Source organism: Triturus cristatus, chromosome 12, assembly GCF_964204655.1.
Source record: "Triturus cristatus chromosome 12, aTriCri1.1, whole genome shotgun sequence".
Classification (NCBI taxonomy): domain Eukaryota; kingdom Metazoa; phylum Chordata; class Amphibia; order Caudata; family Salamandridae; genus Triturus; species Triturus cristatus.
Window position 1 is genome coordinate 791,973,757 of NC_140595.1, and position 15,285 is coordinate 791,989,041.

The 15,285-nt window shown below is 46.6% G+C and overlaps 1 protein-coding gene across 1 annotated transcript in view; it reads right to left on the bottom strand.

The window, feature by feature from the left end:
• ACAP1 (ArfGAP with coiled-coil, ankyrin repeat and PH domains 1) overlaps window positions 1-15,285 on the bottom strand; it is a 240,526-nt gene that overhangs the window by 17,252 nt on the left and 207,989 nt on the right. The window contains exons 17-19 of the mRNA XM_085637553.1: window positions 14,742-14,944; window positions 2,159-2,218; window positions 1,364-1,548 (exon numbers count right to left, since the gene is read on the bottom strand). Coding sequence (XP_085493679.1) covers window positions 1,364-1,548; window positions 2,159-2,218; window positions 14,742-14,944 — 448 coding nt within the window. The remainder of the gene's footprint in view (window positions 1-1,363; window positions 1,549-2,158; window positions 2,219-14,741; window positions 14,945-15,285) is intronic.

Below are 15,285 nucleotides of genomic sequence, written 5' to 3' on the forward strand. Positions count from 1 at the left end.
GCGTGCACATGGTGTGTCCCCAGGACCAGAGAGCCTCGCTCTGGGTCTTTATCGGTGTCACAAAAAGTACCTCCTGTGCACACAGGAAACCATTATGTTGCTGAGGTGAGGATCAAAATCTTTCAGCTGGAAACATGCTCTGCAGGCCCACACAGAGGGCATGCACTGTCCCCGCACAAGCATCCCCATCTTCAACGTTATGCCCGATTGGTCATGCTCCTTTGACCTCCCATGGGGTTTCTATTTGGCCAGTGGATGCCATTCTTCATTGCTAGCATCCCCTTCAGGGGCATTTTGTGCTTCAAATGTTTCAAAGCAACATGTTGTGGACAGGGGTGTACGCTTTAGGGGGGTGTTTCAGGTGTTACACCCCCCCCCCCCCTATAAATGTGTTTTCTAGAAAATAGTTGGCTATAGTTGCTTTCAGTCGGGTATGGTGAGGTGCCAATTGGATTTCACGAGGAATTGTTCCATGCACACAGAGAAAAACACGCTCACTCCCGCTCTGTTTTGAAGGTCTTCAAAAATAGTAATTATTTTACAAAATATTGTTTTTTCTCTCACTCATTACCCCTTCCAATCCACATTCCTCTCCCTTTCCACTGCCGCTTAGGCACCTCTCATGCCCCCTGATTGTCCTATAATGTATTTTAAGATTATATGCCAGCCTGAGTGTTGGGAAGTCTAAAGTTCACATACCCCCAATCTCAGTGACCAAATTACGCCCCTGGATGTGGATTTATGTCAGAGCCCACTTTCCCTCACCTGCTCAAATCACTCTCAGATCTCACTTTGACACACCTACCACTGGAGCACACATGGTTCTAATGCGGACCATCACCTCTGACCAGCGCCAACAGAAAGCACCTCTCACGCAGCACTGCCCTACTACCACTCGGGTGTGTCCACTCTAGGGATTCCTTCCCTGTATGTGGTCAACGGTGCTTAATTTAGATAAAATGAAGGGCCCAATGTACTATTCACAGGTCCACTGCTACTGACACAACCCACGTCACTTTAACTGTGGTTTTAAGTTCTAGTTCCATAATTTTTTTAACCTCTTGAGTACCCATGACGAGATGGTCTCGTCAAGGGCCGCGTTTGCGCTGTGCCCATGACGAGACTATCTCGTCATGAACCCCGCCCGCTAATGAAAGGGCCGGCACAGGGCGGGTAAAGGGCGGGGCACTCAAGGGGTTAAAGCTATATTCAATAGTTTAAATGTCCACTAGTGTGCGTTGCTTAAAAATACACACACAGCGCCACCATGAGGTGGATTCTCAAATATGTGCCAGTGTTTACAAATAATCCCAGTCCCGAGCACCAATACACTGGCACAAACTAAGCACTGCCCTAAACTTACAGCATTCACGGCCTGGATCAGTGGCGTCCAGTTCTCTTCGGCGCTGTTCATCCAGTTCACATCCGCTCCATGTGCCACAGCATCGGCCATGGTGGGGAGGCACTGCAGCGACACTGCGTGGTACAGGAGCGCACCTGGGTGGAGGCTCCGCTGGTCTTCCACCACTCGCTCCTCCTCTGGGGGTTCTAGAAAAGGCAGACAGTGAGGTACGAAGTAGAGGTAAATGCACAACAGCTCACAAAAGTACCCACATCCTGCTCAGTGCCTTTGTTGTACCAACACTCCTAATTCTCTGCATTTCCCTGTGCCTTAATTTCCTTGCACCCCAACACTGGATACCTCGGAAAGAGGTAAACCCAGTGCATAATTTGAGACAATGGTTTCCAGTGCTGGGCACTGACACTTAACGGTCAACACCGGTGCTTGTGACAGTCTGCCACAAGGTGGCGCTGTCTGGCTAATTTAGAGATTACCACAACGGGTAATTATTACTTCAACATACATTAAAAATGACTATTACCTCAAGCCATTCGTATAGCTTTGGAACCTGGAATAGTCTGAACTGTCACACATGTAGGAGTGTGATGGATTTGTAGTTGTGTTGATATGATCATTGGCAGCCTTGCAGGGGCAATGTGTGGTGCACGCTGCAGTGGCCTCCTGATGCGAGCCCTGGCACTTGATTTGTTTACAAACTAAGCACTGGGTAAACCGCCTTTATTAAGTACTATACAAGAATGAATAATGTCATTTACATGACTAGCCAATGAGCTCTAAGTAACATTAAAGACTTACCTCGCGCAGAACCAATAGATGACAAGCTGCTGTTACTGCCAGTGACGCTGCTTCCGGTGCCTGGGAGAAAGGAGACAGTGTGAGGCTGGAAGAAGGGAGTGAATAGGAAAAGGAAGACCGAGGCGCAGATGATGGGTGGGACCAAGGACGTCGGAAACGTCAGTGCGCGGAAGTAACGGAGGGAAAGGCAGAAGAAAGGATGCTTTTATGTAAGAGATGGTGAAAAGAGGGCCATAAGAAAGTGGCAGGGAACGAGAGGAAGAAGAAGATAAAAGGAAAAGTAAACAAGGAAAAGAGTGAATGTACAACTGCAGTCTGCTGAGAAAGGCCACAGCAGGTTCAATGTTTTATACTAGAGTGGTAGAAGGCGAGGAGTTACAGGAAGGGACGCCTCTGCTCTTGACAAGGAACAAACACTGAGTGCGTGACCGTGGGCCTGATTTACCGTGTGGTTATTCCATCATGGCGACTGAGTATTTTGAATAACCACACTCCAGATTTAGAGATGACCATTCTCTCAAATTGAAAGTAGCCGCCATCATGGCCGTTCCTGTCAATGCATTGAAAGTAGCCGCCATCATGGCCGTTCCTGTCAATGCATTGAAAGTAGCCGCCATCATGGCCGTTCCTGTCAATGCATTGAAAGTACCCGCCATCATGGCTGTTCCTGTCAATGCATTGAAAGTAGCCGCCATCATGGCCGTTCCTGTCAATGCATTGAAAGTAGCCGCCATCATGGCCGTTCCTGTCAATGCATTGAAAGTAGCCGCCATCATGGCCGTTCCTGTCAATGCATTGAAAGTAGCCGCCATCATGGCCGTTCCTGTCAATGCATTGAAAGTAGCCGCCATCATGGCCGTTCCTGTCAATGCATTGAAAGTAGCCGCCATCATGGCCGTTCCTGTCAATGCATTGAAAGTAGCCGCCATCATGGCCGTTCCCGTCAATGCATTGACAGTAGCCGCCATCATGGCCGTTCCCGTCAATGCATTGAAAGTAGCCGCCATCATGGCCGTTCCGGTCAATGCATTGAAAGTAGCCGCCATCATGGCCGTTCCTGTCAATGCATTGAAAGTAGCCGCCATCATGGCCGTTCCTGTCAATGCATTGAAAGTAGCCGCCATCATGGCCGTTCCTGTCAATGCATTGAAAGTAGCCGCCATCATGGCCGTTCCTGTCAATGCATTGAAAGTAGCCGCCATCATGGCCGTTCCTGTCAATGCATTGAAAGTAGCCGCCATCATGGCCGTTCCTGTCAATGCATTGAAAGTAGCCGCCATCATGGCCGTTCCTGTCAATGCATTGAAAGTAGCCGCCATCATGGCCGTTCCTGTCAATGCATTGAAAGTAGCCGCCATCATGGCCGTTCCTGTCAATGCATTGAAAGTAGCCGCCATCATGGCCGTTCCTGTCAATGCATTGAAAGTAGCCGCCATCATGGCCGTTCCTGTCAATGCATTGAAAGTAGCCGCCATCATGGCCGTTCCTGTCAATGCATTGAAAGTAGCCGCCATCATGGCCGTTCCGGTCAATGCATTGAAAGTAGCCGCCATCATGGCCGTTCCTGTCAATGCATTGAAAGTAGCCGCCATCATGGCCGTTCCTGTCAATGCATTGAAAGTAGCCGCCATCATGGCCGTTCCTGTCAATGCATTGAAAGTAGCCGCCATCATGGCCGTTCCTGTCAATGCATTGAAAGTAGCCGCCATCATGGCCGTTCCTATCAATGCATTGAAAGTAGCCGCCATCATGGCCGTTCCTGTCAATGCATTGAAAGTAGCCGCCATCATGGCCGTTCCTGTCAATGCATTGAAAGTAGCCGCCATCATGGCCGTTCCTGTCAATGCATTGAAAGTAGCCGCCATCATGGCCGTTCCTGTCAATGCATTGAAAGTGTACTGTACGGCTTCGTCAGCATGACAGTGCCATATGGCACACTTTTGGTTTTCTTTGGTTTTTATTTTCAAAAAGAAAACCCCTTGATACATAAGCCCCCTTTTCTAGTGACTCAGTATTGATAGTAGGTGAATTAACAAACACCCCAGGCTTTAAACATTCAATGCAAGGTATAGTGACCGGTATATGTGAAAAGAGTGCAGTCACAACGCATCTGGGATACTGGTGAAAACATGACACCAGACGTTTGGAAAACATGGAACGCAGTGTCACTTGGAATCCAGCTGCAAAAAGGTCTTACCAAGTTCAACAAATTCTGGAGTGACTTTGTTTGCATTTGCAGTGATTCAGCTACGTGTATGAAAAAGCGGTGTGATGACCTGTCAAATTTGATATCTGAGCTGAAGTGCTTCCCTGTAAGAGATCCTTGCCACTTGTTAGATGGTATGCTAAAAGCATCTTTACAAACTTCAGAGTTAATGAAGAATGCTATTGACTTTTTAGTCGATTCTGGTGCACTGTTTTGTTATGCACGGACACTAAATAGCAAATATTTCTCATTTTGTGCTTTGTGTGCCATCAAACAAAGTCATCCCAATTGTGTCACTTAGCTCGTGGTTCTCAGTCCTAGAGGCCACGGATGCTATATTAGCCATGTGGGAACTGTTTACAGAACTTTTGCGGAGTGATAATGCCAAAGGCAAAAAATGTGAGAATCTTTAGTCACATATGGATAGTGATTTGAAAAAAAGTACACTCTGCTGCATTCTTAGATTTTTACAGGAAAGCATGACTGCTGTAGTAGACATGATAAAAAAGACTAGAGTGTGAAAACACCCTTGTCTCCCAAGTGTTCAGCATAATTGGTGTAGATGTGAAACATCTCCTTGAGAGTAGGCTGGGCGACACTTTCAGTGACTTTGGCACTGCAACTTATTCCATGTTAGAGGGCTTGCCCCTTGGTAAGCGGAGAAATGTTGAGGGGCAATTCAGGAACTTTTATTTTACAATGTATGAGAAGTAGCCCTTCACCAACCATGGCATTTGTAGTCAATGAAGCCTCACTGTGGTACTCTGCACAAGTTATAGATCTCTTCCGTAAAGGGAAATCTTCTCTGGAGTTTCGAAAGTACTGCCTCATTTTTGACCTCTTCAATAACAGAGGGCATATGCACCCAGTTCAACGCATATGTTGCAGAACCTGTCGCAGAGAATCACAATTTTCAGGTGCACCAGTATGGGCATGGATAGCTATGTCAGTGACCAACAACACTATATGAATAAGGGTCACAGGGAAATTAATTAACCCCTTCAGTGCCCATGACGAGATAGTCTCGTCATGGAGCGCGGCTGCGCTGTGCCCATGACGAGACTATCTCGTCATGAACCCCGCCCGCTAATGAAACGCCCGGCACAGGGCGTGGAAAGGGCGGGGCACTGAAGAGGTTAAAGACTGAACCACCTCCAATCCCCATTCAAAACCTAACAACTAACACGAGATGCTCAGTCTATTAACAATGAACAGATAACCACTGAAAACCGTGAAAAAATGTTTGTGAAAAGATATTTGTGAGGAAATTTGATCAGATAGTTTGCTCATCACCCGGCAAGAGTATAGAGTCCATCAGCCCACCCTTATTGGCGGAGCTTCGTCATCTGGAACTCTAGGAGAACTGGATCTAGGGCCACAGTCTTGAGCCGCCAGGCCCCACTGGGTACCTGACCCTTATGCTCCTGGAAGAACTCTTGCCCAGATGTATGTTCCAACTATATGAACTCCAATAGCGTGCAGTGCTCTAGTGTATGTGCAGATTAAAAATGACTACAGGGGCAAAAAAATATATTTATTAAGGAATTGTCCAAGTTTCATATCTAAAATAACCTAATAGTCTTGAAAAAATATAGACTATTTCCTGGCTACGTCTAATGTGGTCGACATGTTTCAGCCGAGTTGGTCAACAGACCCGGCTTTCCTCAGGACCTAGATGAAAAATAAGGCTACTGCAGGATAAACACAAATCGTGCATATAAACGCGTAAGGCAATGCTCATAAAGTCGCAGTCTAGCCTGAAGTACCGACGGACAGAGCGGTGCCTCCATCTCCGAGCAGTCAGCCGGGTGAGGTGAGGTTGTTCTCCCACACAAAGCTGGGAAAGAAGAGGTGACTCTTACCTTCCAAGTATTGGGTCCGCTTATCTGGTAGGGTGGCTATTGCCACAGACTCATCGGACTATTATACTTTCTTTATGAGCATTGCCTTACACGTTTATATGGACGATTTGTGTTTATCCTGCAGTAGCCTTATTTTTCATCTAGGTCCTGAAGAAAGCCGGGTCTATTGACCAACTCGGCTGAAACATGTCGACCACATTAGACGTAGCCAGGAAATAGTCTATATTTTTTCAAGACTATTAGGTTATTTTAGATATGACACTTGGAGAATTGGAGAATTCCTTAATAAATATATTTTTTTGCCCCGGTAGTCATTTTTAATCTGCACATACACTAGAGCACTGCACGCTATTGGAGTTCATATAATAGGAACATACATCTGGGCAAGAGTTCTTCCAGGAGCATAAGGGTCAGGTACCCAGTGGGGCCTGCCGCCCTAGACCCAGTTCTCCTAGAGTTCCAGATGACGAAGCTCCGCCAATAAGGGTGGACTGATGGACTCTATACTCTTGCCGGGTGATGAGCAAACTATCTGATCAAATTTCCTCACAAATATCTTTTCACGAACATTTTTTCACAGTTTCCAGTGGTTATCTGTTCATTGTTAATAGACTGAGCATCTCGTGTTAGTTGTTAGCTATGTCAGTGGCCAGAGTGAGCAAATTGTATACTGGCTATTTTGGTGTTGCCTATCTCAAGTGCCAACGTTGAGAGGGCCTTTTCACAGAATATAGGTTACATGTGAAGGAAAGAGCGAGCGTCCATGACCAAATGCTCACTGAAGAAGTATTGTATGGTGTACTACGATACGTTTGATTTGTAAAAATTTATTTGGACCTCATTTACACTGTACATACACTGTATATATACCATGCACTACCAGTGCAGAAAGCAAGCAATAATAAAATCAAAATGTTCCATAAACACCGGAAAAGGAAAATGCTACTTACCAGTATGCATCTGTTCTTGGCATGTTGAGCTGTAGATTTGTATACTTGTGCATAGATCGCCATCTGGTGTTGTGCTCGGATGTCTGCACTTTGTTTAGGTCCTGGAAGAAGTCTTTGTAGTCAGGAGGTAGGGGACTCCTCCTTAGGATGATAGTGCGCATGGGCATCGACTCCATCTTCAGATTGTTTTGCCATGGAGGGTTGTGATGGAGTTAGTAAGAAATGGCAAAAGATGTCCATGCGTAATGTATCTAAGTAAGATAGTACTGGAACAGATAGAGGTATCCGGGGAGGCGGGTGGGCTTATACGAATCTCGGCTCTACATGCCAAGAACAGATGCATACTGGTAAGCAGCATTTTCCATTTGAGGCATATGAGCTGTAGAGCGTATACTTGTGCATAGACTATACAGCAGTTACCTCCTTAGCGGTGGCTACCTGTATCTGTTGCAGTTGTTTGAAAAAGTGTTCTTAATACAGCCTGGCCCACGTTAGCTTGTTGCTTTGTTTGCACGTCTACGGAATAGTGCTTTGTGAACGTGTGTGGTGTAGACCAAGTTGCTGCTTTGCAGATGTTATCTAGGGGAATGTTCCCTAAGAATGCCATAGATGCCCCTAGTTTACGTGTGGAGTGAGGTTTAGGGGGAATGGTTAATGTGCGTTTAGCTTTAGCATAGCATGTATCAATACATTTAACAATCCACCTTGCAATCCCTGTTTTTGAGATTGGATTGCCTTTATGAGGTGGGGAGAAAGCTACAAAAAGTTCTTTAGTCTTTCTAAAGGATTTTGTTCTTTCAATCTAGTAAAGTATTGCTCTTTTTAAGTCTAGCGAATGAAGAGCTTCTTCTTCTACTGAATCCGGTAGATGGAAAAACACTGGGAGTTCTACAGACTGGTTACGGTGTAAAGGAGACAGAAATGGTTCTTGTATGGTTAATGCTTGGAGTTCACCGACTCTGAGAGAGGTGCTTGCGACCAGGAAAGCTACTTTCCAGGTGAGAAATTGAAATTTGCATTTATGCAGAGGTTCAAATGGGGGACCCATGAGCCTGGTAAGGACCACATTTAAGTTTCATATTGGTGAGGGTGGAACTCTAGGTGGGATTATTCTTTTGAGTCCTTCCATAAATGCTTTGATAGCTGGTACTCAAGACAAATGTTTGTTTTGGAGATAGGCTGCTATTGCAGCAAGATGTAGTCTAATGGATGTATAGGCTAGGTTACATTGTTGTAGATGCAAGAGGTATCAGATGAGGTTTTGAATAAAAGCATCTAGTACGTTGATTTTGTTATTGGTACAGTAAATTACAAATCTTTTCCACTTCGCGGCATAGCAAGCTCTAGTAGTAGGAAGGCTAGCCTGTTTAATGATGTTCATGCAGACTGGCGGGAGACTGAGGTAGCCAAACTCTAAGACTTCAGGTGCCAGATCGCAAGGTTGAGTTGATTGGGATCTGGATGCCTTCTCTCTCCATGGTTCTGAGTGAGAAGCTTGGGTGAGAGGCATAGCTTTTGATGAGGAACTACTGATAGTTCCAAGAGGGTTGTGAACCATGGTTGTCGGGCTCATGTTGGTGCCACCAGGATCGTTCTGAGGGAATGCTGTTTGAGCTTCCGAACCACTAAGGGAATGAGCGGGAGAGGCGGAGAAGCGTAAGCAAATTTGTCTGACCAGTTAATCCATAGCGCATTGCCTTTGGACAATGGGTGTGGATACCTGGATGCGAAGCTTGGGCATTTTGCGTTTTGGTGTGTGGGGAACAGGTCTATTTCTGGGTGGCCCCACATATAAAAGAATGGAAGCAGAACTTGAGGATGAAGATCCCATTCGTGGATCTGCTGTGTTTGATGATGGAGCAGATCTGCAATCTGATTGTGTACCCCTAGGAGGTGTTCTGCAAGGAGATGTGTGTTTTGAGGAATGGCCCATCTCCATAGGCTTTGAGCTAGGTGTGAAAGCTGCAGAGAGTGTGTGTCCCCCTGTTTTTGTATGCAATACATTGCCGTCATGTTGTCTGTACAGATCAGGACAGCTTTGCCTACTAGGTGGAATTGAAAATTATTTTAGTGCCAGAAAGATCGCTAGCAACTCCAGATAATTTATGTAGAATTGTTTTTGTTGAGGGGTCCATATGCCCTGAATGGTATGGGTTTGAAGATGAGCTCCCCAGCCGGTGAGCGATGCGTCTGTTAGCACTATCTGTTAAACCGGGTCTAGGAACGGCCGCCCTTTTGGAAAGGTTTTGAGTGTTCCACCACGGCAGAGAGCGATGTGTGCGGCTGTCCACCAACTCCAGATCTGTTTTCTTACCTGGAGCCTGGTTCCACTGACGGGCCAAACACTCCTGTAAGGGACGCACCTGGAGTCTTGCGTAAGGGACGATGAGAATGCAAGAAGCCATCATCCCGATTAACTGCATGAACACTCATGCTGGTAATGAGTGTTGAGGCATAAATTTTGGTATGGAGGCTTGTATGGTGCTTATGCTGACTGGATTGGGATATGCTAGAGCTTTTGAAGTGTTTATTGTAGCTCCTAGATATTGTTGTCTTGTGGACAGTTGGAGATTGGATTTGGAGAGGTTGATTGTGAATCCCAAATCGTGCAGCAAGTGTATCGTTTTGCATGTGTGTTGAACACAGCTGCTGTCTGACTTGTCTTTTATGAGCCAGTCGTCCAGGTAAGGAAAAACGTGAATATGTTGTCTTCTTAAGTGAGCCGCTACTACTGCGAGGCACTTGGTGAAGACTCTGGGTGCTGTGGTTACTCCGAATGGGAGGACTTTGAATTTGTAGTGTTGTCCGTTTATCACAAACCTGATATTTCCTGTGAGCGGAGTGAATGGGAATGTGAAAGTAGGCGTCCTTTAAATCTAGAGTGGATAGAAAGTCGCCTCGGAGTAGTGGGAGTACCTGTTGGTGAGTGACCATATGAAAATGGTCTGACTGAATGTATAGATTTAATGGCCTGAGGTCCAGTATTGGTCTGAGAGAGCAGTCCTTTTTTGGCATTAGAAAGTACAGTGAATACACTCCTGTGCCTTGAGGCAAAGGGACTGGTTCTATTGCATGTTTTTGTAACAGGGAGAGAACCTCTTGTTCGAGAAGAGGGAGATGTTCGGAGGCCATTGGGCGGTCTCTGGGAGGAAAGTTTGGTGGAGTACCAGTGAGTTCCAGGCAATAACCATACTGGATAATTTGTCTTACCCACTTGTCTGTTGTAATGGAATTCCAGACATGTAGGAAATTTGAGAGGCGTCCCCCGACAGGAGTGGAATGGTTGGGGGAAGCAGAGGGAAGTCACTGTTTGTTTGCAGGAGAAGTGCGGGTGGAATTATTTTTACCTCTTCCCCTATTGTTGTTTCCTCCATATCCTCCTCGATTGTACCCCCGGGGGGAGGAAGGTTGATTTTGGTTTTTGTAAGTAGAGGAGTTATTCTCTGATGAAATTGTGTTGGAGCTGCCCCTACAAAATGAGCGACAAAAGGAGCCTCTGGTGGAGGGCAGTTGGAGGGCTCCCATAGATTTAGCAGTTTCCGTATCTTTCTTAATTTTTTCTAACAAGTCTACATTTGGTCCAAAAAGATGTTGTTGGTCAAAGGGTTGGTTTAGTATCGCTGACTGTACTTCTTGTTTGAATCCTGAGATTCGAAGCCAAGCATGTCGGCGTAGCAAGATGCTGGTGTTAATGCCACGGGATGCTGGGTCAGCGGTATCAAGTGCATATTTTATAGAGGTGTTAGTAATTAATTTACCCTCTTGAATGAGGTCGTTGGCTTTACCCTTGTATTGATCTGGTAAATGCTGCATTAGCTTTTCCAGTTCATCATAATGCGCTCTGTCATAGCGTGCCAGGAGGGCTTCCGCATTGGCAATACGCCAACTATTAGCAGCTTGGGATGCAATTTGTTTTCCTGACGCGTCTATGAGCTTTGACTCCTTATCAGTAGGAGGTGCGTCGCCTGGGGCTTGTGAATTGGCTTGCTTGCGGGCATTAGATACAACAAGGGAGTCCAGGAGGATTTGACCTCCAATATAAACTGGGTCCGTAAGAGCAGCTTTATATTTTTTATCAACTCCTAGGGTGAGGATTCGTGCTCTAACTGGGTCCTTCAATATTTCATCAGTATGCTTTAGCATGCCTTTTAACATAGGCAATGTATTAGTTGATTTTTTGGGATGCAGCGAAAGTTTCTATGAGGAAATCCTCCTCTAATGGGTCAGAGTGTAATTCTACCCCATGATATAGAGCAGCCCTATTGATAAGCTGTGCGAATCCTATATCATCATCGGGTGGTGATGGTCTGGAGGGATATAGGTCCGGATCATTAGTATTGTCTGGGTCTTTATCGTAATCGTCCCATGGATCTGGGTCTTGTGGTATGGTGTGATGGTCATTATCTCCGTCCCCTTCTGTATTAGTATCGTCATCTGTGTCATTATCCCCAAGAGAGTCAGGGGAGAAATGAGGTAGTGGTGAGTTATATGGAGATATTAGTAAGTTAGGATCAATAGGTGGAGGAGAGGGAGGTATGTAAGGGGGAGAGAGGTTAGTACCTACGTCCTTCCTCTTTTTGGGAGGTATATGGTGTTCCTCTGATAGGAATATGCTACTTACCAGTATGCATCTGTTTTTGGCATGTAGAGCTGCAGATCTACACACTATGCATAGATCGTCATCTGGTGTTGGGCCCGGATGTTTGCACTTGTTTTAGTCTTGGAAAGTCTTTGGAAGTCACGAGGTAGGTGACTCCTCCCTTGGATCATAGTGCGCATGGGCATCGGCCCCATCCTCAGATTGTTTTTTTCCGCCATCGAGCTCGGATGTGTTCTCGCGTTCCAGTTCGGAACCGTTAACGGTTTTCTCTTTCGACGCGCAATCCTTCCCTTCTCGACGGTATTGTTTTGATTGCGTTTTCCCAGTCCACGCGACTCTTAAACTTCGAAGTCTTCGATTCCGGTCATCTCCAGCTCATGGAAAGGACGCCAATTAAAAAGTGTCCTCAATGTGGGTCGAAGTTTCCCCACACCGTCCTGCATGAGGTATGCAACCTCTGCCTCTCACCGGAGCACAAGGCCAGAGACTGTCCAGCTTGCGCCTCCATCCGCTCCAAGACGATGATCCGGGACAGACGAGCTAGAAAACAAAATGGCTCACTCATCATCTTCGATCCCAGACGACAGCTTCCAAGAAGGCGTCGATGTTCCAGAGCAAGGTCGGGTCGAAGAAGGCATCATCAGCACCTCCGAAGCAGATGACTCCGATGTCGAGGACATCACTCCAGCTCAGAGGGCCGTGAGTACAGACGTTGACCCCGACCCCCAACCCCCCCTTGACGCTATCAAAAAAGGCTTCGGTACCATCTTAACCTTCGGGCCCAGGTGCACACGGTGACACTGCTTCCCATGCCCCGCCTTCGGGCCTGGTAAAGAAGCCTGCTAAGCCTTTAGGTGACTCGGGCTCGAGTCAGCCTACCCTCGTTGCCGAAAAACATGCACAGGCACCGAAAAAGAAGACATCCTCTTCCTCATCCACGCCGACCGCTGCTTCGACATCTAAGGACTCGGCGTCAAAGGCTAGCACCGGTTCCTCGGCACCGACAACACCCTCGGAGCCGACCTAAAAACGGCCACCAAAGGGCCCTGACTCCCATTCTTCTAAGCCGAAGACCTCGGAACCGAAGACCTCGGAACCAAAAAAAATAACAACAGGTTCCATCGGACAAAGACACTGCAAAACTGCACGTTGCCAAACCCAGAACCACTACCGAGCCGGCGCCGACAAAGCATACGGCACCGAAGCCGGTCTTGTTTTCGTTAATTAGGAAGGGTTGCTACAAGATGTCCAGTTGTTGGTTCTATATGCAGTTTCTTTTGCTTGGGATCCATTGGTTCTTGTAAAGGAAGTTCTTTAGGTGGTAATTCCTTCTCTTTGGGTGTTTCAGAGGGCATTTTATGGGCAGTCTGTTTTTTCAGTTCCAAAACCTTTGGTGCATGTTGTTTATACGGCAAAGGTTAATCTTTTGGAACTTTTGGTTCCGAAGGTTTGTCTTTAACTTTTGGATCTGAAGGCTTTCCTTTGGGTTTCGGCTCCGAAGATTTGGGCTTCGTTATTGCCGGTTCCGAAATCTTTGGTTTATGATGTTTCGGGCCGGAGTCTTTTTGTGCAGAAGAGGACTTTGGTGCCGGTATCGGGGCATCAGTTCCATGCTTGGATTTGGTTTTCGGTGCCGGAGATGGAGTTTCGGTACTGTGGGGACCACTCGATCACAAGCTGGAGGCTTTGTCTTTCGGTTTCCAGGCCGGAGGGTGGAGCATCTGAACCATGTTTTTGGTGATTCCCTAGGCCAGAGGGCGAAGGTAGAATCGGAGCCTTCGTGGGTTTTTCGGTGATTTGGGGCTTGTTACTCACAGTTCGTTGACCTGAAGTGATGTGAGAGTCTTCCTCCATGTCGAAGTCGTCAGCTTCAGACACGGAGATTTCTTCCTCTTGATCGGCGCTACTGAGGAGTCACACTGTTCTCCAAAGATGTCCGGCACCGGGCTAATGCCGAGTCTCATCTCGTGACCTCGAGCCCGATGGTCACAAATAGTTTTCTTCAATCGGAATGATCGACAGGACTTGGAGCTGCTTTCTTCGTGCTCCGGGGATAGGCACAAATCACAAACCTTGTGTAGGTCTGCGTGTGGAAATTTAGCACCATACCCGGGGCATTTTTTAAATGGAGTCCGTTCCATCGACTGCTGGCGTGGTCGACGCGGGTAGGCCTTGCGGCCCGCGTCAAAGCTCTCGTTTGAAGTGGCTGGATTTCAGCGATGCGCGAAGGGGAAAACCGCGATCAAAACATATCGTCGAGGGGAATGATTGCGCGTCAAAAGATTTGAAGACTATCCCGAACCGGAGCGCAGCAATACACATCCAAACCCGATGGCGGAAAAAAACAATCTGAAGATGGATTCGATGCCCATGCGCGCTATCATCCTAAGGAGGAGTTACCTACCTCGTGACTACAAAGACTTCTTACAGGACAAAAACAAAGTGCAAACATCCGAGGCCAACACCAGATGGCGATCTATGCACAAGTATACAATCTACAGCTCATATGCCTCGAACGCACTGTTTCTGTGATTTTTAATGGCGCGAAAATGTATAACCACTGTTTAAGGTATTAAAATCACTTGAAAACACTGGAAAAAAACCACCAGAATTTATCAAAAATGAAAACAGGAAAGCCTACATATATATCAAGCCACATGTCCCCATTCTTCCTAGTAGATGCACTCATTTAAGTACCAAACTCCTACTTCCACTTCTTTCACCACTTCCTAGGAGACGCTACATTTACATATGTCTCTGCCACCAGATCCTCCTGAGAGCCAACTGCCCTCATGTTCTGTAGGTGATAAATTCACTGAGACAGTACAGTTTCTTGCCTTTTCTGCTGTTCCTTTCACGTACTGTAGAACAACATGCACCAATTTATGTATTTTACCCTCATCCCAAAGGGTGTGCATCTGACCTGTTCCCCACCCCATGTTTTCCTGGGAGAGTAGACACGCACCTGGAAGGCTGGATAAAGTCCCCGGTTTGGGTTTCAGGGGTGGCTTTGGTGGTCGGTCCATGGGACGGGTGATTGGTCTGTCCACTGTGTTCCCCCGGCTCCGTCGTGGCAGATTTCTGAGGGGTCGTGTCCCCGCCTCTGGAAGCTTGTTAATAAACTGTTTCTGGACATACTTGGCGCGGATCCACAACTCCTTCTCACTCCTGGGGGTTGATAGAGAGAAACAGATGTTCACCAGGGGAGAGAAGGGCAGAAGTTTAAATCTGGTCCTGGATAAGGGAGTCCATTCCCAGCAAGGCAGGTGACCCTTCAAATCACCCTCTTACTATGCAATCAGCACACAATAAATACTGAAGGAAAACAAAAGTTAAGAATTGTGAATTTATCTTTCAAAAATTAGAAAGCTTTAAAACATTTCTTGAAGACTCCCTTCAGAGAGACAGTTTTAGTTGAGCAGAATTGGTCATTTCATTCACAGTCCAGTTGTGTCTAACCTGTTATTTGATTGGTGTAAATCACCATTGCATATTCATGGCTAATGCCT